At 40.8% G+C, this 27,603-nt stretch overlaps 1 protein-coding gene across 1 annotated transcript; it reads left to right on the forward strand.

The window, feature by feature from the left end:
• Positions 1–129: 129 nt before the first annotated feature.
• On the forward strand, positions 130–26,839 carry IQCE (IQ motif containing E). Its single transcript, XM_069030426.1, is given in 26 exon segments — positions 130–604; positions 607–662; positions 665–721; positions 723–863; positions 2,600–2,647; positions 3,259–3,301; positions 4,226–4,357; positions 4,650–4,781; positions 5,750–5,820; positions 6,371–6,484; positions 7,096–7,146; positions 7,655–7,725; positions 7,941–8,013; positions 8,373–8,422; positions 11,012–11,169; positions 11,661–11,716; positions 12,023–12,231; positions 12,947–13,051; positions 13,795–13,897; positions 16,156–16,251; positions 16,481–16,504; positions 17,415–17,510; positions 18,513–18,643; positions 19,324–19,439; positions 23,629–23,745; positions 24,557–26,839. Coding segments are annotated over 25 exon segments (2,637 nt in total). The 5' UTR covers positions 130–216; the 3' UTR covers position 23,745; positions 24,557–26,839.
• Positions 26,840–27,603: the final 764 nt, after the last annotated feature.

Consider the following 27,603-nt stretch of genomic DNA (forward strand, 5'->3'; position numbering starts at 1 on the left):
GGACTGGATCATCTCCAGAGGTCCCTTCCAACCCAAACTATTCTGCGATTCCGTCCCGCCGGACCAGCCCCTGCTATCCCCCGCCACTCACCGAACCACGTCAGGCTGCGGAACCAGTCCAGCAGTTTCTCCAGGCAGGTGTCGTCGAGGCCGGGCTGCCGCGGGTCGGCCAAGGCGGCGCAGACGCCGGGCAGCAACACGGCGCACTCGCGGGTCATGGCGAAGCGGCGGCGAGCCCGGGCCACGAACCGGGATTGGGGGTCGGACATGGCCGGGATCACCGGGACCGGCACCGGGGCGGCACGGCCGCACCGCGAGTGTCGCAAAGGGGGAGTGGCCAGTGCCAGCAGGGGCGTGGTCAGCGGCCGGTCAGAGGGCGTGACCCGGGCGCGCTCCGGGGGTGGGCGGTGGGTACGGGACGGTGCTCGCGGTTGGCAGGATGGCGTTGCGACTTGCCTAGGTTGTCCCGGAGCTCTTGGGCGGAAGCTGCCGGCCCAGTGGCGGAGCGGAGCCCTCGCAGGGGCCGCTCCGCCGCCCGCCGGGATTCGCCGCCCTGCGGGGCCGCTTGGTGTCACCCGCGCTCCGCGGCCAGGCCCAGCTGCGCCCGGCGCTGCCCGCAGGTGCGCCGCGGCTCCGCGCATGCGCCACCACCCCGGGCCGCCGGGGGGCGCTGGCCCCGCGCGGTGGTTGCCACGGTTACCGCGACCCGGAAGTGCCGCCGGGGGGGCCATGGCCGCCCCCAGCCCCGAGCCGGCAGCCACGGCCCGAGGCGGCCCCCGCGGCCCTGCCGCCCCGTGAGGCCTTCCCACCGCTCCCCCACTATGGCCCGGGGGGCCGGCGAGGCGGCCGCGGAGGGGGAGCTGGTAAGGAGTGAGCGGCGGGGAGGAGGAGAGTTCCTGGTCTAGGCCTGCTTCGGCCCGGGCTCGGCTCACGAAACGCTCCCGCGAGGTCGGGGTAAAGCCTTGGAGCACCCCCGGGCTTGCCAGGCCGGCGAGACGGTGGCTCGGAGAGGGAGTGGGATGGCTTCTGCCGTCTCCAGCCTGCGGGACTCTGCGCTCTGCCTGTGTCTTCCTGAGTGACCCTTAGCACGGCACAGAGGTTACAGACTTTCAAGCTGCGCTAAGGAAGGTTGAGGTTGGGCATTAGGAAGAATTTCTCCACAGAAAGGGTGATTAGATATTGGAATGGGCTGCCCAGGGAAGCGGTGGATTTGCCGTCCCTGGAGGTGTCAAGGGAAGACTGGACGTGGCACTCAGTGCCATGGTCTGGTTGGCAAGGTGGTGTTCAGTCATAGGTTGGACTCGATGATCTTGGAAGGCTTTTCCAACCTAAGTAATTCTGTGACTCTGTGATTCTGCATTGGCGTTTGATTCCCACCCCCTCAGCAGCCAGATGGAGGTTTTGAGCCCCTTTAGGAGCCCCCACATTCTTTTGTTGCCTGCTGTAGGTGGCTCTGGTTTGGGCAGTTTTGCAGGAGCAAAGGGGCTGTGAAGGTTACCAAGGACAGTGGTGGGGCTGTTATTGCATGTTTGTATCCTGGCGAATGTTTTGTTGTTACCATTTATCAAGGCAGAGCATCCCCCATGTTCTCTGATTCCAAACACGATAGCTGCAGTTATGGAGAGAGAGATTTCAGAATGAGAGGCCTTAAAATAACAAAATTAATCAGTGTGCTACAAGGAGCATTGCCTCAGGAAATGAAAAACTGTATGGCTTGGTGTGTGAGGACACATCCCTGCTTGCTCTCAGCCAGCATGGCAGGCTGTTTAACCTTGCTCCTGTTCTGCCAGCCAGGATTTCCAAAAATACTTCATCCGCTCCTCTGGTTCTTACAGGCACAGATCAGCATCTGTCTAAAGATTGGTGCTGAGTGTCACAGGCTCAGCAGCAAGTGGAAAAGGTCTTTCTGTGATGGCAGCATCCAGATAATTTGAAAGCTAAGTGGAAATTATCCTTTAGCTGTGGATATGTTTGCATTTGAGAAGTAGGGAAACTTGTCATCTTCCTTGGGTTTGAGGTTTTTTCCCTCAGCCTAATCACTTCTCCATTTCAATGTAGGAACTGAACAATCCCATAGCACAGCAAGAGTAGGGTGAGCAAGTGAGGAAGGGAACAGCTGAGTGAGTTGCAGCTTAAATGGTGGAGAAATTAATGCAGAACCAGCTGAAGGTTCAGCTGGTGTAATGCTGTGCACTGCAGTGCCAAGTCTCTGTGACTCAAGTGCAAAGTGTCCCTGCTCATGGCACAGGGGTTGAAACTGGATGACCTTTAAGGTCCCTTCCAACCCAAACCATTCTGTGGTGGTTCGTTTCTGAAGTGACTTTCACAATATCCCAAAACCATTTGTGTTAGAGCAAATGATGCTGGCTTTTGCAGCAAGAGCCTCACCATCTTTCAGTGGCTTCAGTGATTTTGAGAAATGGCTTATTTTTATCTTAAGTAATTGAAAATGCTTGTTTCACTCCTTTGACATTTGAGCAATGCAGTGGTTGTTACTATTTGAATTTATTGCACTCCAACTTTGCTGAATTGTAGAAGTTTTCTGGATGTGTGTTATTACCAGATGTTCAGTAGCAAATGTCCTGTCTCTGTTTCCCAGGGAGATGACAGCCTATCTGTGATAGCCTGCGAATCAGATACAGAAATGGTGAGTTTTGATTAATGCCCCAAATTCCTGCTGCATCTGTGTGGTGCCTCCTGCTCACCAAGCACCCTTCAGAGAGCAGAGTGAACAGTGGCACTGAATGGGGCTTGATTCACAAACCTCCTCTAATTCCAGATGTAATTCTGGCTTCTGAATTGTCAGCACTGGGGCTGCAAATGATGTTTGGCTTTATTTTGCTGTTCTATCAAGTTATGAACTTAAGTAATCCTTTTGGAGAGTTTTAATGGAATTAAATAACTCTTTCCTTTAGCTAAAAGGTTCTACAGATCAGCCTCTACTCTGGGATCATCTTGAATTTGCTGCTACTCATATTTAATATTGATGGGAAAGGTTGTAGTGTTCTGAGCAAGAATTGACAATTTATCTGTATAATCAGACTTAAGTTGGCACCACCTTAATTCTGGTGACCATTGCTGTGCCCAAATCTGCATATACTTAATGCTACTATTTTTCTTTTCTATAGAAAAGGTTTTTTATTGTTAGAACAAAAGATCTTCATGGAAAATGGAGATTTGAGCCAATTTTGAGATTACATAGTGAAACCTTAAGAGTTGAATATTTTCAATACATAAAATAAGCTGTTTCTCTTTCAGAAATTAAAGAAGAAGATTTTTCACAAGCCTCCAAAGTCACCAAGTAAGTGTTCCAAAATTTTTTATTCTGCAATTGCAAAACCAGATACATTTGTGGGACACAGGAACTGGAAGATTTACTTGAGACAACATCTTGTTATTCTCTTCAGAATTATTCACTGCTGTGTGCAGTGCACACCTATTTGAGATCTGTTCAGTAACCTGTGAAGTCCAGCTTGTATAGGCTAAAATATTGAAGTTTATGGGTTGGTTGTAACTCCTGATTCTCCAGCATAAACTACTTTTTTCTCATGTTATGCCTTCTGAGAGCAACCATTCTGAATTTCTTTTTCTCATTGTCTTTTTGGAGAAATGCTGATACTTGTTGTGTAGAGGGACTCTGGAATTACTGGAGCTCTCTCCCATCGAGTCATAGATCTCTGTGTGTACATTTAGCAGTTCTCTGTTTCATTTGTTGGGTTGGGTTTTTTTCACAGTACAATGTTGTTATTATTATTATTAGATCTGCAGTTTTACTATTGGTTTTGTCCTTTTCTTCTGGGGTTTATGTATTTTTGCTATATTATTTCCATTTACCTTCCTTTTTAGGCTTCCAGTGAATGTTTCAGAGGAGACTTTACCTTGAAGTGTCATTAATAACAACATTTAGATGTGCAGGTATCTTAATGATGCCTATCCAAACTGTACATGTAAATATTCCCACATGTGTTGAGTCATGTGACTGTCACTGTGCATTTTTCTAAGCCTCTTCACTTTTTGGAATTGTATTTTTCTTTATAGTGGGTTTTTTGGGTTTTTTTAATGCAACTGCCCCATTGCTCCATATAAGCCAGTATGGAATATGCTGTTAAATTCTGTTTTTGTAAGTAATAGGATTGAGTCTGAGAACTCTGGAGAACAAGACAACAAGAATTTTTGTGACCTTGAGCTGTTGAAGGCAACACTGAGATATTTTCTTTTGCTGTAGAGTCTCCCTACAGCTCGAGCACACAACTGTATCCTAAAAAAGCTGCAGCTTGGCGATCTCTGCAGGGAGCTTCTTTTGAGAATGCAGCTGTTAAAAACCCAAGGCAGATGTGGCTGGGATCTCTGAAACAAGGTATTAGTGTAGAAATGTTGTTTGCATTGATGGATAAAATTCATTGTTGTGGACAGCTTAACATATAAACTATTAAAAATAGATTTGTATTTGATTAAAGGTTACATAGGAATTAATTGCACTGTTATTTATTTGGGTGGTTGGAATTATCTGATCTTGAGCATTGGAATTTATAGAGGGAATAATTGACAGCATCTGGAGCTTTCCATGTTGCATTTGCTCAGAATAACTCCACAAATTTAATTCACAATTATCCCTGATTTTCACATTTTTGTTCCATTTCTGTTGGCAGGAATGAGCCATGCTCTGAAATCAGATGCTGACACGGGGCATGTGCGAGCTAACATTTCCAGTAGCACTCCAGAATATTTGAAGGAAGCTCTAGGAATGAAAAAGCCAAAACATTCTCGTTCTTCCAGTAATGGTAAACTCTATACTGGTGTGGTAGATGAAAGTGAATGATCTTTTTTCCCCCCTAAAAACACACATTGCTTAAGATCTTAGCTCCAGTAAAGCAGGAGCCATTTTAGTTTACTAAAATGTATGTGTCAAAATATGATCCATGAGATACTTTTTGAGATTCCTAAATTGGTTAAGGCAGGGATTTCCAAATTTTTTGTTGAGCAATGAATCACTATTAGCTTTCAGAACTTTTGCAAATTGCCATGCATTTGCAGCTGAAAAGGTTGCAAATATAATATGGTTCAATGGGACAGCTGTAGACAATTTATTGTGACTTCAAAACATAGTTTAGGAACCATTGATAGAAACCATCTGCTTGCCTGAAATTCTGTGTAATTGACTCCTTTTACTTCTTGTCTAGAAAGTGTTTTATCATGTGGTTGTGACATTAAAATCAAATGACTTTTATGAGAAGAGCAAACTTTAAAAGTTTTATTCTGCATTTCTTAAAGGAGAACTGTAAACTTTAAAATTCCACTTCCATTTAAAATGACACCTATACTTTTACTGGTAATACACAGTTTCTGGCAACTTTACAAGATGATGCATTTGTACATGGTGAGCATAAATAGAAAACTGTATTCTTAGAAAGCTTTTGTAAATAATGGATTTATTGGGATGAGAAGACTGCAGTCTTCTGTAAAGTTTGTATCTTTCTTGAGATGGGTATTTTCATATAGCACCAGCGAAGAGAAGTAATTAGGAAAAAAATTGGCTGCAAAATCTGGCAGAAGTTTCATACAGTAACACTTCCATTTCACCTCCATTTCCAAAATTAATTTCCTTGCTGATTTTTCTTCTTCAAGGAAAGAAAAAAGGCCTAGTTTCCACTTTGGTGCTGTTCTAGATATTTCTCTTTAACAGTAAAGTTTCTGGTTGGTTAAAAATACCTCTTTTGGATCTACTTATTTTACATACCCCTTTCTGTAGGCTACATTCCTGGAACTCCTGACTACAAAGAGAAAGAAGATATGTATGATGAAATTATAGAACTGAAAAAGGTACAGTTTTTCTGATACTAACATAAAAAGTCATGGCATTGCTCCATCCACCTGTACATGTCCTGGCCTTAACAATCCAGAATACTTTGGTTTCTACAACTTGGGACATCCACCACATTTTTTTGCATTTGTAATGTAAGGCTAAACTAAAGCTTGTGTCTGTCTAAGACAATTTCACTCTTCTCACGGTGTGATATGGTCAGAGTAGGTTTTCTGTTGAGGTTAGTGCAGTGTATGAAAGGTGAGGACTGGGCTTGTTGAACACTGGGGTTACCTATAGACAATACCTTGGCTGTGGTTGATCATTTCTGTTAGATCTTTCTGTTAGATCTTTTCCTTTTATCTTTCTTCTGTCTCCTCCCTAAGCTGTCCTGTCCTGGTGACTGCTCTGGTCTACTGTGATGATTTTGTGGTTTGGCATTTTCTTCTTTTTTCATATCATCTTTGCCATCATAATTGGATTGGTTTTGACATCAAAATGTATTTTCATGTGAGAACTCTGTGTCTTCCTATTCTGAAATGTGCTTAAGATTTTCCTCCCCTCTTTTAGACAATACAGGCTCAGAAGAATGAGGGAGATCGAATGAAAACCAAGCTCCGTCGACTGGAAGAGGAGAACAATAGAAAGGATAAACAGATTGAACAACTGCTGGATCCTTCCAGGGTGGATATTCCTTGTGGGGATAAAAGTGAGGCAAAAGAGTAGGAGTTTGTAGTGTGGTGACTCCTAGGAGTGGTGAGCTGGAATATGAGAGGTGGTGTGATGGGATTTCTGGTCTGTGTATCTCAGACCAGCAGTGCAGCTCAGTTCAAAGGAAGATGGTGCCATGCAGAATAGATAAGTTCATTTAGCACAGATACCTTTAATTCCTGAAGGTAAAATGAAAATGCTGTCGCATTAGGGGGCCACTTTCTGAATATTTTGCCTGGGAGTAGAAGGGAATTAACCTCTTGCAGGGTGATGGGTTCAAGCAATCCTGAGGCCTGACCAGGAGGCAGAAGAGCAGCCTTGTCAGGCCCTGACAAGAAGCATTTGTGGTTATAGTCAGACTTGAATCTCACTGAATTTCTTGTGGCTGTCACTTGCTGTGTGCAGACCTACATCTTGGGAGAAATGTGCTAGTAGAAAGCTGTGAGCATAGGGAGTTCAGAATTTCAGCTGTTGGAATGTGAAGTGACTGTGGAGTTGAGTAGGTTGGAAAATTCTGTGGAAAGAGCCAGCAGTAGAATAAAGTAGCAGAGTTGGTCACTTGCTTTCTCTGTGTTATGTTGCAGGGCTCTGAGCTGGCACGAGCTTTGTCAGAAAAGAAGACTGATAATGGATGGGTGAGAGTGTCTTCATTACTTTCTGCTTTCATTTGTCCTTTTTTCTCTTACTAAGGTGAAACACTACTAAAGAAATAAAATGAGGTCAAAAAGAATAATCAATTAGGGAATCATGTAACCTTTATCTCTGTAATCAGGTAAGGAGTCAGTAACAAAGATGTAGAATTAACATTATTTTAGGGTGCTTTCTTTGTCATTGTCTTGAGTCTGTTTAGGAAGTATTCTCCCTGTTGTTTGCTGCCTTGAAATTGGCATGGTAATGGGTAATGTTTTTATTTTATGGTTGTGTATACATATTCTTAAGCTAGTTGTGTAATCAGCCATCTGATTTCATCAGTGTTCTCTTTTCCACAGCGTAGCAGATGAGTATGATTTACTAGGTACTGAAATATGTAGAAATAAGTGTACCTGATTAGGTACAATTTATATAGACAGGGCAGACTGTAATAGACCTTCTGTGAAGAAACAGATTATTCAAGGACTCATGAGCTCTTTGTTCTTTCTGTAGGTGGTTACTGGATTAAAGCAGAAGATTGTCAAGCTTGAAGAGCAGTGCAAGGAGAAAGACAACACTATTAAGTATGACTTTGAGGGAGCAGGGGGGTAGAGGCTTGTATTGGATGAGCTAATAAAGAGAATTGGAAATCCATGTTATTTTTCATTTGTGTTCTATTCCTTTTAATAAGCTTCTGAGAACGTATCGGCAATTATAAACCCAGAAATTGTGAGCCACCAGGTCTTGCAGTGTCTTTGCTGATCTGACTGGATTATTTTTTGTATTATTCTATTTTCAGTGAATTCCAGGCAGACACGAAGACCAGTAATTTGGAAGAAGTGAGGTTAGCCATGGAAACCTACTATGAAGAGGTATGTCTGACAACTCCTTCAGTGTGCATGCAGGACAGGTTTCTTACACCTTAGCAGCACCTGTCATTGGTAGGTTTTCATAGATATTTTCATAACTCCAGCTGTATGTACTAAAAAAATGGTTTTCTTCAGGAACTTGAGTGTGTCAATGAAAAAGGGCAAATAAAGAACCTTACTGTACATCCACAAGTGTAGTGTTGAGATGGAAGCAAATATAACAGTAGCCTGATTTTCGGTGGTGGCATCATTAGCTCTGCTACTACCCAAAGAGTCTTGTTCTGATTTTCACCTCATGAGCAAATGTGTTGCTGTGAAAGCTGACCTTGCTAATGCTCCTTAATGGAATCTGTATTTCACAGGTTCATCGCCTCCAAGTCCTCCTGGCCAAGTCTGAGACTATGAGGAAAAAGTATGTTTAATTCTTCTGAGGCAAATGTTTGCATGCATGTTTGATACATCATTCGTGTTCTACTTTAACTGGTGGAAAACTACTACATGGGAACAGTTTTTGTCATTTAGATTGTTGGAGTTGCTTTTTGGTGCTGCTTTGGTTGGCTTCACAGCCTTGAAATATGTCTTAGTCACATTTTTTTTGCTTGTAGATAGATCATTTTGTGGATGTGGAAAAATACCAGAGCTATTTAAAAAGTACATGATAGCACTGAAAATTTATCTCTGTTACATCTTCCCTCATAATCACACCTATTCTGGCATCTCTGGTAATTGAAACAAACTCCCTGGATGTTTGGCATTTCATACTTGAGTCAGTTCTGCATCTTGCTCTAGAGGGTGTGCTGCAATGAAAATGTTCTTAGAGTAAACATTATTTTCCTTCAGTACAGAGACACAGACTAGTGAGCTGTTGTCAGAGGAGCTTGTTCTAGTACTTGTCACTGGTGTGCAAATGTGGGCATGGTGGTGAGGGTGAGCAGTTTATAGAGGCAGTAAAAGTCAAAGCACAAAGGCAGAAGCAAAGCTCCACTAAGAGCAAATTAAAAGCATCACTGCATGTGAGTGTTGTTTGAGCTGAGAAGAGGGTAAGAGTGTCTTGTAGGATAGTAAAATTCGTTACCACACCACTTCAAAATATACTTGACCTCTTAGTGTTAAGTACAGACAACTGTCTTAACACTGGGTGTAATTATTTAGATTGATAGAAACATGTGAGAACTCTTTAGGATCATTATTTATACTGCTCCTGTTCCCTAATTCACTGTCACTCGTGGATTGAAAACCGCAATTTGTTTTGTCACTTTTTAAAAAAAATAAATCTTTTGGCTCAGGCATGCAGTGACCAGCCTCTCAAGGCTCTAAGCCATCACACCTGATTTATTTACAGGTGAAAATAAGTCATCAGGTCTCTTCCTTGTCCTCATTTATTCATGGCTTCAAAAACTGGTGGTCAGGGCAGTCTCTCTCCAGTACGTGACCGTCAGTCTGTGCTTGAGAGGCTGAGCACTGAAATAATAAATCATGTTGAAGGTCGGGACTCTGGCACATTGAAAGAGTTGTTCAAGAGTATTTCTTTCATGATGCTTGTCTCCATTAGTTCTGGCTGAAGTGAATGGCATTTGGTTCCTCTTTTTCAGTGTTAATGCTGAAGTATGGTTATTTGTATGTGAAGCTGTAGTAAACAGTTGTAGCTAGAAACTAACTTTTCAAGCCACCAAAATGAACTGAAATAATTTTTTTTATTTAGGTTTAGATGAGCCTAAAATAATGTTCCTGAGTGATATGCTTATGATTTCTATAATTTCTGTCACTGTCCTGTTTTGGTGGTTTGTTGTGTTTTGGTTTTTACTCTTTCTTTTTTTCCCTCCTGCCTGGGACAGCTGTGGAATAGTCATTCGTGACATCTGGACAGCCTTATTTTGTTCGGTTTTTTCTTCATTTCCTTTTAATTTCTAAAAAGATCAGCTAAAAATTCAGCTTTTCACTCTGATACACTAACTGTAGGCTGTCTCCCCTTTTACCTTGTGATTATTCCACTGGATGGGATGTAAGATTCCTTCACAAACTGTTCTGTGGTTGTCACTGGCAGTGGTATTTGTGCAAAAACTAAGTCCACCAGTTACTTCAGGCCTTTGTTTCCAGTTGTAAGTTTTTAAGAATTTTCTCATAGCAATAAAGGAAAAATATTTCATCTCACTAAAAATCTGTTTTGTGAACAAACTTTACAGCTTTACACATCTAGAAGCTCAGATTTCTTCCCCCTTTTATTAGAAAAAAATTTAAAATCCCTGTAGTATATTTAAAGTCATTTTAACACCTAACAGGCTTTCCTATTTCTGATGCCTTTCATTTCCATATTAGATGTATTCTTCAAATCTGTTTCACATCTCTCTGGGGTTTATAGACACAAGGATAGTTTCTTCTACAGTAGAGCAGCAGTCCCAGTTATCTGAAAATACACTTGGGTGTTGGATTTGTTTGAGAGTTATTCCATCTCTGTCTATCCCTCTCTCTCTCTCTCCCCCAGTCTCAGTGTTTGTTAGTGAACAAAAGCAATTCAGAGCCTGCAGGTTGGCTGTCTATGCTGGACAGTTTTTTGGAGGAGTCTCACAGTTGGCTGAAGTGTTTTTTAAATCAGAGGTTCTCAGAGTGCTGGTAAAGCATTATAAGTTTGGTTAACAAAGCAAACAGAAAATAAGATAGATAACATTCATACAAGTGGCTTTGTTTGTGCATAGATGGATAGAACAGAGTGGGGGAGGAAGTAAAAGTAGTAAATGAATTTTCAATGTTTGAAAGTATCTTTTTTCTTTGACACAAATTAAAACAATTGTGAAAGTGTTGAGCAAGATGGTCTTTGCATGCTTTTTCAGAAAAGAATAGGTAATTCCCCAAGTAAAAAATGTTGAGAAATGTTATTATGGGGGAACTGAGGCTGTCAACTCAGCCAGCTGACTTGGATAGTGAGGCTGCTCCACTCTTTTTAAGGCTGCTTCTTTGTTTTCTGCTTTTAAGTTAACTTTCTGGTTTTGACCCCTTTTCCAAGTACAGAGGGCAGAGACACCCAAAAACGACTGAAGGCACTGAGTGCTGCTGTGCTGAGACTGTCCAGGAACATCAAGGAATTGCAGGCTGAGAATCGGAGGCTGAAGGAAGATCTGGATCATGTGCTGAGCAGTTCCCCTCCTCCCAGTAAAACAAAAAGTATGGGCTGGAAAATTGGTGAATATGGGGCAAGGGATTTGGGTACATCTGAAAGATGTGGGACAGCCCGACCCCACAAAGGTTGTTGTTACAGAGGTGAAGATCCAGGAGTGGCAAAGTTGGAATGAGAACTTTCTCTCAGGACTTTCTCTGATTTCTCCAGTCAGACCTGTGTTTCCTTTATTATTGTCCCTTAGAATTCCAAACTGGAATTGGTAGAGGATTTAACATTTCACTCAGAAAACCCAGAAAACTGCTTTTCAGTGGTTGAAAACTGGTGAATGTGAATGACTTCTATTGATTTCAGAGCTAATTAGTTTAGAAGTCAGGTATTTTAAGCCCATTCTCATTTTTTCATTGATAGATATTTGAAGCTAGGATTCAGAGATCTTTAAATGGTCTTTTGATATGGCCAAAAGTTTCAAAAAAAGCAAGAACAATGTTGCCCCATGGATGTAGTTACATGTTTAAAGCTTTGTTACTGTGTTTAGATTACAGCGAGTGGAGCAGACAGAGGCTGGTGAGGAGGATTTCGGATCTAGAAAAAGTAAGTGCACATAGTTCAGTGGTTTTCTTACCTGTCTGGGAGCAGAAAATGCAGAACCACTGCCTTGTGCTCTTGGCACGTTGTCCTTCAGTGTCTCAGCCTTGTGCATTCTGCCTCATACACATAAACTGCTGCCTGTAGCATGAGCCCTCCCTCCCTGTTTTCTTTTATCATACTTTTTAGATATAGATGCATATTTTAGAATTTGCTTCCATTTGATCTTTTATGGCCTAAATAAAGTAATTTTGTGCTAAATTTAATTTTTCCTTTTCTTTTGTGTTTTCCATGTGAACTTACCCTGCTTAGAAAGTGTGTGCCATGGAGAGTACCAGGGTGTCATCAGCTGACAGTGAGGCATCACAAGTGCTTGCTGTGTCATCTTCACCTTCTGTAGACCTGGATCATCCAGCATCCCAACATTTAGACCCTGTTGAAGAATGCTGTCGCCTCCAAAGGCTGGTGAAGAAGCTGAAGAGTGATAGGAAGGAACTTCAGAATCTTCTACTCAGTAAAGAGTAAGTGTGACTCTTGTCTGGGATGTTCTTCTGTAGGTGTGAATTATTTTGTTATTTCTGATCCTGTTATGATGTATGATATTATGATGTAATAAGTACTTCACATGTTCAGCTAAAAAATTAATTTTGAGAATCCCTTCGGTTTTTATTTCAAAAGCTTCTTTCTAATCCTACTTGCTTTGTAAAATTACATTGCAGAAAAAAAGCCAGAGGATGGAAAATGAGAATTTCTGCTTGTTTCTAGCACAAGCAGAAATTGTTTCTATTTTTCAAGGCTTATTTTTCAGCCAACCATACTGAAAACCCTTTGAAGGGTTATATGTTTATGCAGCACTTCTTGCTCATATTGTGCTGTAAAAATTTGTGTGTGGTTTGGGTTTTTTTCCAACATATTTTGTCTTGATCTCCCACTTTCTCCATTTAAACCTGCCCTCTGCCCAAAGATCTGCTGTGGCTTGTGTTCTCCCATAAGTGATTGATTTGCAGTTTGTATTGCCTGGACTGGTTTGGTGTGTCAGGGCCTTGGGGCAGGTTAATCTGAGCACTGTGAGCACGGACATGCACTTTGTTTTGTTTAAAAGGAAAAATTAAACATTCAGTTACTTTACAAATTTGAGAAAACCCAATTTATTTAGAAGTTTAAGGAAAAAACATCTGCTTTGTGGAAGTATGAATGTCTTAAGTCTCACTTAGATTTTTTTTTGTACCTTTGTAGAGTAGATATCAAGCAGTTACTGCAGGCTAAGGCTGAAGTGGAGCTGGAGCTGCAGAAGTGGCAGAATAAGATGGAAGAAAAGAGTACAGAAGAGCAGAATTTAAGGTAAAATATTTTGTATTAATAGATCCTTTCAGAACAAAAAAAAATCTCTTCAAGTATAACTCTCTTTTGAAGTGGCTCAAAATCTATAGGAGTTCATCTGAACTGCAAGAAGCTGGGGATTCTTTTAAGCAGAAGTGTTTTGGAGGGATGGAGTAAGTTACTAGGGGAAGAATTCTATAGAGTGCTTTTAGAGGAAGTGGAAGACTAAGTAGTATAGCAAAATAAGATTTAAATTATAATAAATATCCATAAGGTAAGTGAAAAAAGCTTTTGTGTTGGGCTCAGACATTTTTTCTCTAGGAAAAAGTTGTACTCTCTTTACCTTAGCCTGTGTTTCTAGACCATTGCCTCTGTGTCATTCCAGTTACTCCCTGTATTCTGTATAACTGTGAGGGACAATCCTGTGCAAGGGAGGCAGAAAAAAAGTGATTTCAATATTTTTTTGTGAGAAAGGACTTTGACTGACAACTATGAAACCGTAGCAGATCTAAATGCATTATTAATAGTATCAAGGCTACCACGGTGACCTTGAGACTTCTTAATTTTAACATAAGGCTATCACAGATTGAGAATTGATGTGTCTCTTACTGTGGGAACAGGTATCATCCTGAGCAGTTTCCCTCTTTGCCCTTAAAAAACAAACCCAAAGCAACCATGTGTTATGAAATAGGTTCAGTATTTTCAAAGCAGGGGCAACAGAAAATTTCTGTAAACTATAAATATATTTGCTTTTCCAACCATAGTGAGGAAATCCAGAACCTGACACAAAAAGTAAGGAAACTGGAGTTAAAATTGGAGGAAGAGAAAAGAAAAATGGCAGAAGATACAGTGGAAGAGCTTAATAAGGTACAGCCACATTTTTGTTTGTTGTTTTCTTTTCTCTTTTTCCTTTTCTTGTGCCTAATACAGATTTCAAATGGAGCTGGTAGTCTAAAGAGCTGCTAGTTTTGTTTTTTGAGAGAAACATTAAACCTTGTCATAGAGATAATGATGGTTAACTCCCAATATTTGTTGAAAATAAGTTTTCTCAGTAATAACCACTGCAACTTGGGGAGTTCTTTGAAACTGTTCCCTCTTAATGATTCTCTGCCTTGCTGTTGCTTTTTTTCTTGTTCAGTGTAATGTTGCAAAAGACTTAAACTCTTGAGTGTTTGGGGTTTTTCCCAATACTTAAAAAAAAATTAAAAATTTGTGGTTGCTTTTATCTTCTTATAGCATCTGAGGCCAGTGCCTAAGATTTCAGTCCAATTTTGTAGAGGGAGGGAGGTCTTGTAGGAGTTGACAGTTAGATAAAGGATGGAGATACAGGTAAATGTGCTCACTGGCAGACTGGCAAAAGACAAAAATCCCTTTTCAGTGTTTTTTTCTGCTGGCCAGGTGGTCACGTAGGGCACAAGTGCTGCCCAGTCAGAAAATACTCACTTGGTTTTCTGTTAGCATGGCAGTGAGGTGCTTTTTCATGGGAAGATTTACAGGATGTAGAAGACTAATCATCATGGAAATTGAGGGGGTTTTAATTCTGCTGCTGATGGAACATAATATTTAAGTCAGGAATTAAGGAAGATGTCAATACAATGAAATAAGTGAGTGAACTTCGCTTTCAAGTGAAGTTTTCCTAGAGTTGAGGTATTCATAACCTCTTCTTTCTGTTTTTTCTGATACCTAATAAATATATTTGTGCATCTGTTAATCCTGGACAGTCTTAAATGTGGCTCTGTAATCTGTTGGGGGTTTTGTGAAATATGTCCAAACCTGTTATCTTTGCAATCTTCTGTCCCTCTTCCAAGTGTGGTAATTGGCCAGTAGAAATGGATGGGCACTGACAGAGCTGCTTTCAGAGGCACTCTGGCCATGGTAATCTTATTTCACTAAATACTACTTGGAAATTATTACTGGGGATTTTGATTTGCACTTAAAAATAAATAGACCCTGAAATACACATAGTAAAAAATACGAATAAAAATGTCCAGTGCCTTAAGAGGGTTCTGGTTTCTGATATACTGTGCCATTCTGTAGATTCTTTTCTGTGTGTTACAGGCTCATGGATGCTGGAGGATGTTTTGAATACCAAATAACTGGAGTCTTTAAAAACAGCCAACAAACAGCTCCTTTTTCCCTCTGCAGACTATATATATTCTTGGCCAGTAACCATCCATTTATTGAAATGTTCCCATTATTTGTAATTATCACTAAGTTCCTACCAATTTTTCATTTTAATAGTAGGTTGTCATTTTTAATATGACATGATCCATTTGCTAAACTTAAGCCTGTAGCTCGGTGGTTTTAGGTTATAAATAAATCCTTTTCACAGAATCAAGAGGTTTTTTTCAGAGTCTATAAAATCTCTTGTTCCTCTAGTTAAAATTTTACACCAACAAATTAAATAAGTCTTTTAAACTTGCAGTTAACTTTTGTTTGGCAAGTGAGGTATGACAATTAGAGTGGGATAATTAGGGATCAAAAGGATCAAATGGTGAGAGGTGGAATATGCAACCACACCTCGGGAGAAATTACTGGAACAAAATCTTGTTTTGTTCTTGGTTTCTTTCTTTTTCCTCTAATTAATTTCATTAAGATAGGAGAGTAGATTTATGCCAACTTACACAAGCTTGGTGTCATACAATGGCCAGCTCTCAGTAAGCATAAAGAGATGATTATGGGGCCACAGTTGCCAGGATGAGGCATTAGAGACCTCCCTGGTTAATTGATACTTGTCTTTCCTGGAGAAAAACTGCAAAATGAGGTAACCTGATGTTTGTTCTCAGTCTGTTGGTAACATAAAAATAATTTCTGAGCAACAAAGCAGTGGGTTAGCAGTGCCTCAGCGTTGCATAGAAAAATAATAGCGTGTGTGCAAATGGAAGCTGTTCCATTCTCATGCCCTGCTGAGGCCTGAAAGCAGGGCAGGGATGTGTTTCACTCTAAGAGTCATCTCCATGATGAGTTTGAACACAAGCAGGGTTCAGAACTAAGAGTTTCCTCTTGAACTTCCTTCTGCCCTACAGGCAGGATGAGCTCTGGTGCTGATTTTCCTGAGTCATTGTAATCTGCTCCCTCACAGCTCCGTGTCTTTACTGTACTAACTCAGAGATTCTCCTTTGCAGGCTCCACCAGTCTGCACAGTTCCAGGCAAAGAAAATCACAGGCAAGAACAAGCAGCCAAAATCATCCAGACATGCTGGAAGATGTACAAAAACAAGGTGAGATTCTCCTATCAGGGAACAGCAAGGACATCCCGCTCTGAATCTGACTCTTGTTTTAGCATCTATCCACACATCTTGAAAGATTAAAAGATTTTATTTCCTTGAGTTTGGCAAGGATTGGGACAGATGTTTCTGTGTCTTTTAATTATTGGGAAAATTTGGAAAATCTTTAATAGCTAAAACTTTTATATATTTGTGGCATTAACATGGGCATTTTTCATTTCAGAAAGAAGAAATTGCTCTGGATGAGGTGAGTGTGTTTATGACACCCAACAAAACAGTACAACAGATTTAATTTGTATCAAAGTGCAAACAAAGAACTTCAAGGATGTTTTACCAAGATAATGTTTGTTCTTCACACTGGCAGTAATCTTCCTTCTGACATCCTGATTTTGTTTCATATATTTTGTCAGTGTTTGCCATTTGGTCTCCAATTTTCCCTACTTGGTACCTTCTGCAAGATGAAATCTTCTGAAAATTTTGAACAAAATCTGATACCAACAGACAGGAAAGTTTTTCTGAATGAGATCATTCTAATCATGACTTAATTTTCATTTAGATGAATCTTCAGAAAGATTTGAAGTAGAATTTGAAAACTTTTGCTAAGGAGAAATGTCTGTGAGAATTATGAAGACATTGACAAGTTTGTCACACAAATTCACCTCTTGATAAATCTTTTGCAGAAAGATTTTGATTAAACAGGATTTTTTTCAAATAGCATGGTGTAGCATCTTACCCTTGTTTCTTCCAGAACATTTAAAATCCCACTTTCAGAAATTAGAACTAATTCTAACCATGTGACACAAACATGCTGTTCTAAATGCTTTTTGTTGATTATAACCCAGTAAAATCTCTGAGGGGAGTGGAAGGCCTTACATTCAGTGTAATCACCACAAGGTCTGCCAGGCTTGGCTTGGTTTCTGATTTTACCAGAGCATCTCAGAGCCCTGTGGGTAGCCAGAATCTAATGTGGGAATGGGAGCATGGTGCTGTGCTGGTGCAATATAGACTGGTGTTGGCAGCTAGAACTTCACTGCATTTGATAGGATCAGTCCTGAACGTCTCCCAGATGGAATTTAAACCCCAGAGCTGACCCTGAAGCTGGAATAGTCTGTGGGTTACCTTTCAGAGGAGCTAATGGCTACTTCTCTCCATGCCAGGCAGTTGTTCTGCTCCAGGCAGCCTTCAGAGGACATTTAGCTCGACAGAAAGTGCTGCTGGATAACAGCGTGCCTGATGCAAAGTCTCACACCAAGGTAATTGTGGGGGCAGATGGGTGTCCCAGCATCACTCTGTGTTTACCTTGCAGTGTAAAGGACTTGACTTCCAGGCTTAATTTGTTGATCACCTGGTGATTGTTTCAATGTGCTGGTTGGCAACACCACTGTAACTCTAGAAAGATACTGAGTTCATTCCCTGGCTTCCCTTCTTACTTTCTTAGAAGTAAAGCTGTAACTTCTCAGCCTTGTGGCCTGTAACTAGGTCTTTTTGTTTTTCCCTGGTTCTCCCATCAGATAACACACCCTTTAACTGGTTCATTTGGAGTGCTGTTGAAAACTACCTGCTCTCGAGTGTTCACTACTGCATCACTAGTAATAGATAAACTTTTTTCACTGAACTTCAGAAGTAAGAATCTGGAAAGCATCTTTTATTGGGTTGAAAAGTAAAGGGCTCTTGGTGTGGCATGCTCAGTCCAAGACTTGGTGTCCTCTCTCATGTCCAGTTTATTTAGTTCAGAATATGAAAAAATTTCCTTACCAGTAAAACATTCAGTTTCTGTAAATCATTTGCCAGGTATATAAACATCCTTTGGACTTCTAGCAGGCTATAGTTAATTTGTAATTCTCCATCCAGATTGTCCATCTGATTGTACTTTACATGCTCTTTGATTCTGGTAAACTGGCCCAACGTAGGAGGACTGAATACTTGGCTTGATACAAGCAGAAGATAAATCCATTATGAAGGTTCTCTTACCTCCTTAATCTTCAAAAGGTTTCCTTCCTGGAAAATAAATGAACTTTCCTTGCAGGTGTCTGCTCTTTCATTAGTTGAATGCTGATGCTTCAAAGCTTATGTGATGATCAGATTTGCATTTCCTGCTGATTTAGTCTTACAGAACCTTAAAAACTGCAGACCAAAAGATGGGGATGTTTGTTCTACTGCCAGTTACACAGTCAAGAGTGAGATTGTGAAAGGTTCTGTCAAGCTTCTGTGTAATCTGTAAAAGGTCAGTTTTCTTTAATCTGATTGCTTTGCAGAATTCCTGCCTGTCTTCCACATCAGAATCCTTGAGCTTTTCTTCTGATTGCAAGGAGAGAGATGAGATTGTGACGTTCATCCAGTCCATTTTCAGGGCTCACTTAGCACGTACAGGACTGCTTCAGGAGAGGTAAGTGAGGAGTAGGTACTTCTGCAACATGCAGTAGCAAAATCATTTTTATTACAGGAGAGGAGTATTTTTTTAATAGAATTTTAGTGTGGGTTCCTTGACAGAGAAGGAGAACAAGGCCATTGTTATGAAAAAGACAAGGGAGAGCTTGTTCCTGAGAAGATTCAAAAGATGTGCAGCTAAAAGGAGCTCTGTGGCAGCAGGAGTCTTCCCCTCTCCTGCTGCATGTTCTGTTCCATAGCAGTGAGTGAAAGTAAAGTAAAATAATTACTCTGTGGAACAGAAGGGTTACTGTTGCTATCACATGGATTGCTGATACATTTGGTTAATGTGTGAATCTGAAGCCCTGACATGTGCAGGTGAAGGGTTACGTGGAGGAAGAAGAGGGAAAAGCTACAATGCCATCAAGTGACTTAGCTCAGGCAGAGTGCAGTGATTTGATTGCTGCTTAGGTTTATGGTGACTGTCTTGAAAAATACTTCCTTTCTCTCCAAGGTATACTGCTCTGAAAGTTTTTAATGTTGGCTGCCATGGTTACAAGGAGAGTTGGGTGGCTGTCACCTCACTTTAGTGTCTGGGGTCACTTCTGCAGGTGATAAGGCAGCAATGCAAGAAACTCTTCAGCACAGTCTGTGAACACTGTTCTGTGCCTCATGCTATGAACGTGTGTCTCTTTGCAGGCCCTCTGTGCCCAGTGCCCCCAGTGGGAAAGCAGATCCTGCAGTTTACATCACAGAGAAGAAACCAGTCTCAGCAGCACTCCAGAGACCTTCAGTCCTCACTTCTCCTCTTCCTGGTAATGTCCCTCCCCTGTGTTCAAAAGTCTGGGTGTTTTGAGTGGGTGCATGCACAGTTTTGTAAAGAACATCTGCATGTGCACACACGTGCAAGTGCATCCTTGTACTCCATGTGTGGCTTTATTTGGTGACATGTTGCTTCTACTGGCACGTGCAGTTCCCTACATAAAAATTAAAAGCTCTGACAGTCTCAGCACCAGCTTCTTCACAGTTCTTTGTCTGTTTGTCCCAGCTGTGGTTTGGAAGGTCTCTCTGGTGTGAGTGGTAATTATTGAGGGAACGTGGTGTTCCCCTGTATTGCCTCTCTGCTTCCTTTTCAGCCCTGTAGCTGGAGTAGGGTACTTCCCATCACATTTTGGGCCCTTAGCCATAGACAAGCTGAGAGCATTTCCACAACCCTGACTTAGTTTCTGCAGAAGACAGACAGACATCTGCTAGAAAGAGCCATCCTAGGCAGCCATGTGCATTTAGTCACGTTTTTTTCAGCAGTCTTCAGTTGCTGCAATAAGGGGAAAAATGAAGTCCTGGATAACCTTGCCAGCAAGTACTACTGTAATACAAACTGAGAAAATCTGTCTCTTTTATGGCTCTTGTGCCATTTGATTTTCTTCTTGAGTTCTTTATTGCTGTTTGTGGGAAGATGGAGTTAAAGCCAAAGAGGCTTTTAAGGAGGATGTTAGAAGTACTAAGTAAGAAAGGCAAAACAATGCTGCAGATAAGATGGCCTTAGACATGCAGCTTCAAAGGAGTTAAATTGAAAAAGGCTGGTTCTGTCCAGAGTGGGATATTTTAGGCTTTTGTGGACCAGCTGGGGAAAAAGGAGCAACTTTGAGTGTGACCTGAGAAACACTGACTTGGTTTTTTTGTCAGTGAAAAGCTGCCAGTCCCTGCAGACTTGCTCAGAGACAGAGAATGCTGTAAGCAGTGGGGCTGTTTCTCTAAGATAGGTGGGGAATAAGCCAGATTTGCAGGAGTTGTGAAAACAGAGGTAACACTTCAGTGGAAGAAAATGTGTTTAAGAAACTTCACTGTGTTCCGTATTTCCACGTTCGGAGGCACGTTCTACTTTGTGAAGGAGTAGGTAGTACTTGCTTCTGAAGATGTTTGAGTTTTGAGTGACTTCAATTATGTCTGGTGATAGTATCCAGAAAAAAAAGTGCTGCAGCACCCTGTTTTGCTTGAGCTCTACTGGAGTAGTGATTATTGGCATGCTCACTCTAAAGCCAGAGCAAAACAGTTGTGAAATTCTACTCAAAGAGAAAGAATCCCTTAAATATGCTTAGTCCTTCTAAGACCCAAAGAGGAGAGTAAGGTGAAGCTAGGCTGTACTAGACTAGTACAGTCATATGAATACCAGCAGAGCACAGTCACTGTCTAGCTATGAAGTCTCCTAAGCTAAGTTTTATGATGACAAGTTGATGAGTGAAGAAGTTCTGGAATAGTTTATACTGGAAGAGAGAGAGAGGAAACCATACTTTCAAACTTTCTTCTTTGCAGGCCTTTACTGGTGAATATCAAAAAGGAACAATTGGGAGCAGAGCAGGTTTTGTTTAGCCACTGATTTTATGAATGTGGGAGATGTTTTCAAACTCTGGGATGGGGACAGAATGTATCCAGGTGGATTGTGGAGGGGCACACTGGGGATGTGCTTCTGGAACTGCACAGCTGCCCAAGAGACTGTGTGGCACTGAGCTCTCTCAAGTTGTTAGGTCCTGGTGCACTGGAGTGTTTAACCAAACTCTCCCAAAAGATGAATTGGGAAAAACCTCCCAGGGGAAGGAGAGCATTCTGGTGTAAATGCAACCCCTCAGTGATCTGTTTGGTTGTTTGCCATGTGGATTTATGTAGCTTAAACTAAAGTTAACTAAAAGTCTACCCCTGGCATTCCAAGCTCATTGACTGATAAAAAAATCCGCTGGCAAAATGGGGGTTTTATGGTAAATTGGGATTTCAGTGGTCATCCTGCAGCTTGGAAAGGACATGAGACAAGGAGCTTGTTGAGCAGCTGAGTAATTTAAAAGCAATCAAATTCTTCTAGCTTTAAATCATGCAGCTGTTGAACAAGTTCTTTCTTCATTTGTCCCAAGTCCAAACTTGCATTTCATGACCTCTGGGTCTTAAAATGATCTTAAGCTTTCAGTCAATGTCTATATTGCAATAAATCATTTCAATTCACTACCCTTTTGGCATTATTTTAAGAACAATGGGGAAGATGAAAATGTGTTTTAAAAAACCTTACACCTCTGCTAGAATGAGTGTATATAATCCTGGTCTGGCATTGCAGACTTGTAATTCACTGTTTGCATCAGGTTAGATGTCTCTGTATTTTCTAAGAAAATAAAAAAATTAATAAAAAAAAAAAAAGTGTTATTATTCAGTGCTGCTTTGCTTGCCTTCAGAACCTGAAGATTTTATAAAGCCATTTCTGCTATTTCCCATGAAATGAAACAGATATTAACAATTCAGTCTGTGAAAGTTGGTGTTTTGTTCTGTCAGGGGAGTGACAGGAAGGAAGAATATGTTCTGTACATGCACAGCAATCTTGATTAAGGGCAGTGTTTCACTTTGCATATTACTGATCACTCTGGCTGCAACTGTTAACTTCATTTCAGGCTTTTTTTGGAATCATAGTGAATTTACATATAACTCTTAACTCTTACCAGTGCTTACCCTTCACAAGCACAAAGATAAAGCTGATATCAAACTGAAGATGAGGACAAGAAAATCTCATATGTCAAGAGCAGGATATAATCAGGAGTCATTTGGATAATACTAAGCTGTTTCATGTATAATACATGTTTATTCTTGGAGTTGCTTCTTCTGATTATCAAGCCTGGTTTTGGCAGTTCCTTTTGCTCCTCCATATCACCAGTACTACTGTCTCATAAATCTCCCTGAAAAGCTCTGACATTATGTGTTGACTGGTGCAGAGAAGAATTTCACTTAACTAGAAAATGATGTGTTTCCTTGCTTTTGTAGGCTGAGGCCAATGTAATGGCCTCCCTGCATCCCCCTTGCCATTCACAGGCTCTGTCTGTCACTCTTTTCCTATTCCCGGGCTACTTGTGGTCCCCTTTCTTTATTCCACATTCCAGTTTCTGTGTTATGCCTGCTCTTCCATACCAGGAGATCTTTTTCCTGTGTCAGGAGTCTCTTATTTCGCTACAAGACCCATGGCAGGTCTGTTCTCCCTGGGTAATATTCTCTGTGTGCCCCCCAGTTCAGGTCAGAACCTCAGACTATGGCTTCGTGCCTGTTTCCTCATTCTACCACTGATTCTCTTGATTTGTTTTCTTCTCTGGGAGAGTGTTTTCAGAGAATTTATGTTTGAAACTGAAAAATAAGTGGAGCTGAGGGAGAATATTGTGCTAGAAGGTATTAATAGCTGAGGGGAGGATATTGTGCTAGAAGGTATTAATAGCAGTCATGATTTAGTTCCTACATCTCTTGCACAGGGGTTATGAGCTGCTGGTTTTGCTCTTCATGTGTCAGGGACTTTGTACATATTCATTTTACCTCTCTGATTGTCCTGTGTTCACTGGAATCATCAGGAATATCTGTTCACACCCTGAACACTTATTCAAACTTCGGAATGGACGAGATGCCTAGAAAAATGGCAAAGAAGCAAAATAAAAAATAAAGGGAAAGACCCCAATGGTGTGGTCACTATTTTTATTGTCATTAGAGTAGAACAGCATGTGAACAATATTTTGAGTATTTTACATTTATAAGGGTTAAAGACAGTGACTGAGAGCTTCTATCTTTATATCTATTTCCCTTTGTTCCATCTATATCTGAGTCAAGTTCTCATTGTGACCTTTCTGCTTAGTTTAAGCTTTGGTCAATTTTTCCTTTTCTGGCCATTCAATAAATATTTGGTTGTGACCTGCCATGGTTTCAGTATCAAATGGCTTTACTTGGTGTGTGTAACCCCTTGCAAAGATTTAATGGCAATAAGACAGCTCATGCATGGTCAGTGTGTCAGCTCAACCCTTGCTGTGAACTCTGGTTCATTAAAGAGGAACAGAAATAGCTCCATGCAGAAAAAGATAGATCAGAGTCATCCATAACTGGATAACTCCAGGTAAGCTTGGAAACTTAATGGCTCAGAGAATGCCACACTTGCCACAAGGGCTTGTTTTGGTCAGTGTGGTTTGTTAATGACCTTGTTTGCTGTAATCATTTCAGGCAGGTCCTCCTCTGCTCCCTCCGTGGCCCTGGATGAGGCTCACTCCGATGACTCCGATGATGTTGTCATTGTCCCTCCCTTGCTGCAGGTGAAGAGAAGCTACACCCACTTCTAAGGTTTGGTAACAGGGTCTGGTGGTCTTGAATTATTTGATTCACAAACAAAACTATTTGTACCAAGATCAAGCATATCAAAGATGGAATAGGGGGGAATATCAGCCCCTTTTTAATGACAGTAGACGTGATTTCAGCCATAAATGAATAATTCTTTGGTATGTTGTCTCTGCAGACTTTATGGCTAAAAGCCACTGACTGACTGTTAACCTTACCCTCCTGGTACAGAGAGTTTGGATTTAAAAACTTAACCAAAACACTTTAATAATGTTTTGTTTCACAATGTGGATTACAAATTCAGTTGTCAAATTTAAATGAAAGCAATAAAGCCTTAAGCTATTTCATGTCAAACAAAGTTTTGTTTCAGGTCAACTAAAATAATTTGTTTAATCAGAATGTGGTCAATGACATAACTTCAGTTTTTAGCCCGTGTATGCAAAGGGATTCAACTGGTATTTGTTATCTGTGCTTCACAATTTAAAATTTTTACTGTATCATATTTTAATATCTTTTTTGTTTATTTTTATACTGAACATTTACAGTCTATGCAGACCTTGTAAAGGCTTTTAGAAAGCCATTTCTTTGTCATAGGGCTATTCTAGGCCTACTGTATCAGCTGGGATTTCTTATTTATTGACCTTTTCCACGTGTGTGTATGATGATATGTGTAGTACTGTTTTGTGTTGAAATGTCTGATGACATAATCAGCTTTTTGGATTTGTCAGGGCAGGAGTGCTGTGAAGGGATATCCTTGTGAGCGCTTTTTCTGCTTGGAAAAATCACCCTGCAAAACACAATTACATGTGTTTTTCAGGGTCAGCTCTTAATATGTGAAAACACTTGACATAGAAGATAGAACTGTCTGGAACGTTCACCTGACTACATTGCTCATACCTAATCCATGCAGTTTGGTTTGGGAACAGAAGTGGTAGTTGGATTATACAGAAATTAGGACTGCATCCAGAAAAAAGCACTCCCAATATCATTATCCATGGAAAGACCAAAGACCTGATGGGCTGTGGAGGATATAATCACAGGGGTCTTTCCTGATCTTCTCTGCAGACTGTACTTTTTGACTGGATAGTTCCTACTGTTGTACCAACATCCTTCAAAGACATTGAAATGTGTGGGGTTTTTAAGGTGAACCAGATAAATCATGATACTTATTGAAAGGGGAATTTAATTTTACAAGCACACAGTGAAGGTTTTCTGGAAATACTAATGGTTTCTTTGTCATCAAAGAGTAATAAAGTCTCCTGTAAACAGAAAGCACACTCTTATATTTAAGATTTTTATCTCCTTTTCTAAATTAAAAATCAGTCACCACAGTTTCTCAGAATACCAATAAGTCAGGGCTGTCTCAGTTCTGTGATTTCAATGAAACACTATCTGAGGCTTATCATAGTTTGTGCCAGTACTTGCAGCCAAAGAGGAAACTGGATGGCTGCAGCACAATGCAGCTGATTTCATTTAATCCCATCGGTGGAAACGCTGCCTGTGCTATTTCCAAAGGCAGTTTTGGTAGCTCTCCATACCCAAAGCAGTCTGAAGAATGTCATTTGCACTCCCAATGGGTAAATTTTTCCTGCTGGTGCTTTGGTCACATGACTGTCATCTGCAGGAAGGATAAAAACATATACATAAAATAAAAGGGCTAGAATCCTTTTGGTAGAAGCTGAGATCTGTTTCCCTCTTTTTCTGGAAGTCATGTTAAGAAGAAGGGTCATTTTGCTAAATGCAAAAGCAGTGCTAGACTGTGTTGTTGTGTATAATATTTCAGGTCTGTAACTGTGACTCTGTCATGGATCTCTCCAGAGGGTAACCAGAGATGAGGTCTGGCACATTAAAGGGAGAGTGTGTAATGTGTCAGGACCAAGACTGATACCAAATACTGCCTAGCTGTCATCCTATAGGGAAATACTGGGGCAGCAAATACAATAAAGAAAACATTCTTTTACTTTACTGTGCTGTAATGAGCAATATGACAGTATTAGGAAGTTGATACAGAGCTTGATACAGTGTTTGACCTGAGCATGTGACCAGCAGTAGCACTGTCAATAGACAAATTCTGGGATAAAGGGGAGATAGTACCTTGGGATGACCCAGACACAGGCAGAAATCAGGGTGGAAAGGAGCAAGTGTTTCCTGGGGTGAATGAAAATGTGTATAAACTTTCTAAATTTGGGGATGCTGTCCTAGCTATCTGATACTAACCTTGAGCTGGGCTTCAAACCCATATCTTTACTTTGGAAGATAATTATGTGCTCACTACACATCAGAAGTTTGGTGTGGTACAGTAGGAAGAGCAACCTCCACAGTGTTAGCCCTACATGTTGTTGTGTTGCACACTGTGATGGAATGTGTTGAAGGGAATAGTGCTTGATGCTAGGTTTTGTTCTGTGGTTATCTATCTGAATGCCAGCACCCAGAAATCTGGGAAGAAGTGTGGCATAAAGAAGGAAGAAAAAGTTAATTTTTGAATAAATGGCATTTTTCCTCAACAGGGAGCTGAGGACAGTAAAAATCAGCATGGCTCAAACCTGCCAAGATAGGCCCAATACAAACACACTGTTTCTGACAAGTGCCTCTGTAGAAAGCCCTGGGAACCTTGTGGGGGTGTCAAGGTCTTGAGTTAAAATGAAACTCCCCTGTACCCTATGTAATCTAAAAGCACACTTTCCATTCTGTCAATAAGGAATAATGTTTCTGACTTAAAACCTTCTGCAGTTTACAGCAGTGTTTAGTTAGAAATTGTGTGTGAGTACAGAGATCTGACTTTAATGAGACATTATCTCTCTTGATCTCTTTTTGCCCTTAAGTGCCTTTGCCTGTAAATCTTTACTGAGGCATCAAGACCTGAAAACTGTATTGTTTCCTACATAGCTATGAAAATAATCCCTGCACAGGCAACTTCTAATGTAGTCAAAATGGAAAAGGATTAATCTTGGCATATGAGAGCACCATTTTTATGATCTTTTTAATATTTAGAATTGTGCAAGTATTTTATGTAATTTAATTTGGGATGTCTGAAAAGCGAAAACAATTACAATGTATTTTCTTTGAATTGTTGAATTTTGGAATAAAGTTTATAACTGAATGTTGATGTGTTTGTGCTGCTGCTGCTATATTTTCATTGCCTCTCTGGCTTCTGCTGCATGCTCCTATATTCTCTTTGCACCTGGGCTGACCTTTTACCCCTGACTTCCTGCGTGGACAGTAACAAGATAACTCTGAAACATGTGGGGTATGAAATTTCTTCTTTCTTCTAGTACAGGTTCAAGGTTGTCCCATCAGGAATGAGCAGCGTTCCTGACCAAAGCCTGGTGGAACTGAAAGAGGTGATGGGTTTTTGCTTTAAAAAACTGGCAGCAGCTGAGGGAGAGCAGGAGACTCCAGGGTTCAACTGTCCAGTTTACTGACAGTGTATCCCCCCACCTCGGTTATTGTTGCTGCTTCTGAATCTCTGGAAGGAACTGGGACATTGGAATTCTTTTCTAGGTCCACTGAAAAAGCCTTTAAGAACTCCCTAAAAAAAAACCTTATGCTTGTTTATGGAAATAGAAGACCCTGTTACCTGCTGTGAAAACATGGGAATCCTGCAGTCATCCTCCTGTCAAGCAGAGTCCTTTGTGTAGGATTACAACAGCTATGAGAGTACAAGATGAAACAATCTGTGTTTGATGATTATATTAATTAAATTTCTTTTTTTTTATTCTTTCTTCTCTGCTCTACTGGCATATTCTCTTGATTTCTTAGGAAAAACTTCAGTTTTAAATCTTAGAGATAATCCACGAGGCATGAATGGAAAAATTTGGTATGATTTCTTGGAGCAGACTAGTCTTGAATTCAGTTGAAAGCAAT

This window comes from Aphelocoma coerulescens, chromosome 14 (genome assembly GCF_041296385.1).
Source record: "Aphelocoma coerulescens isolate FSJ_1873_10779 chromosome 14, UR_Acoe_1.0, whole genome shotgun sequence".
Taxonomy (NCBI): Eukaryota; Metazoa; Chordata; class Aves; order Passeriformes; family Corvidae; genus Aphelocoma; species Aphelocoma coerulescens.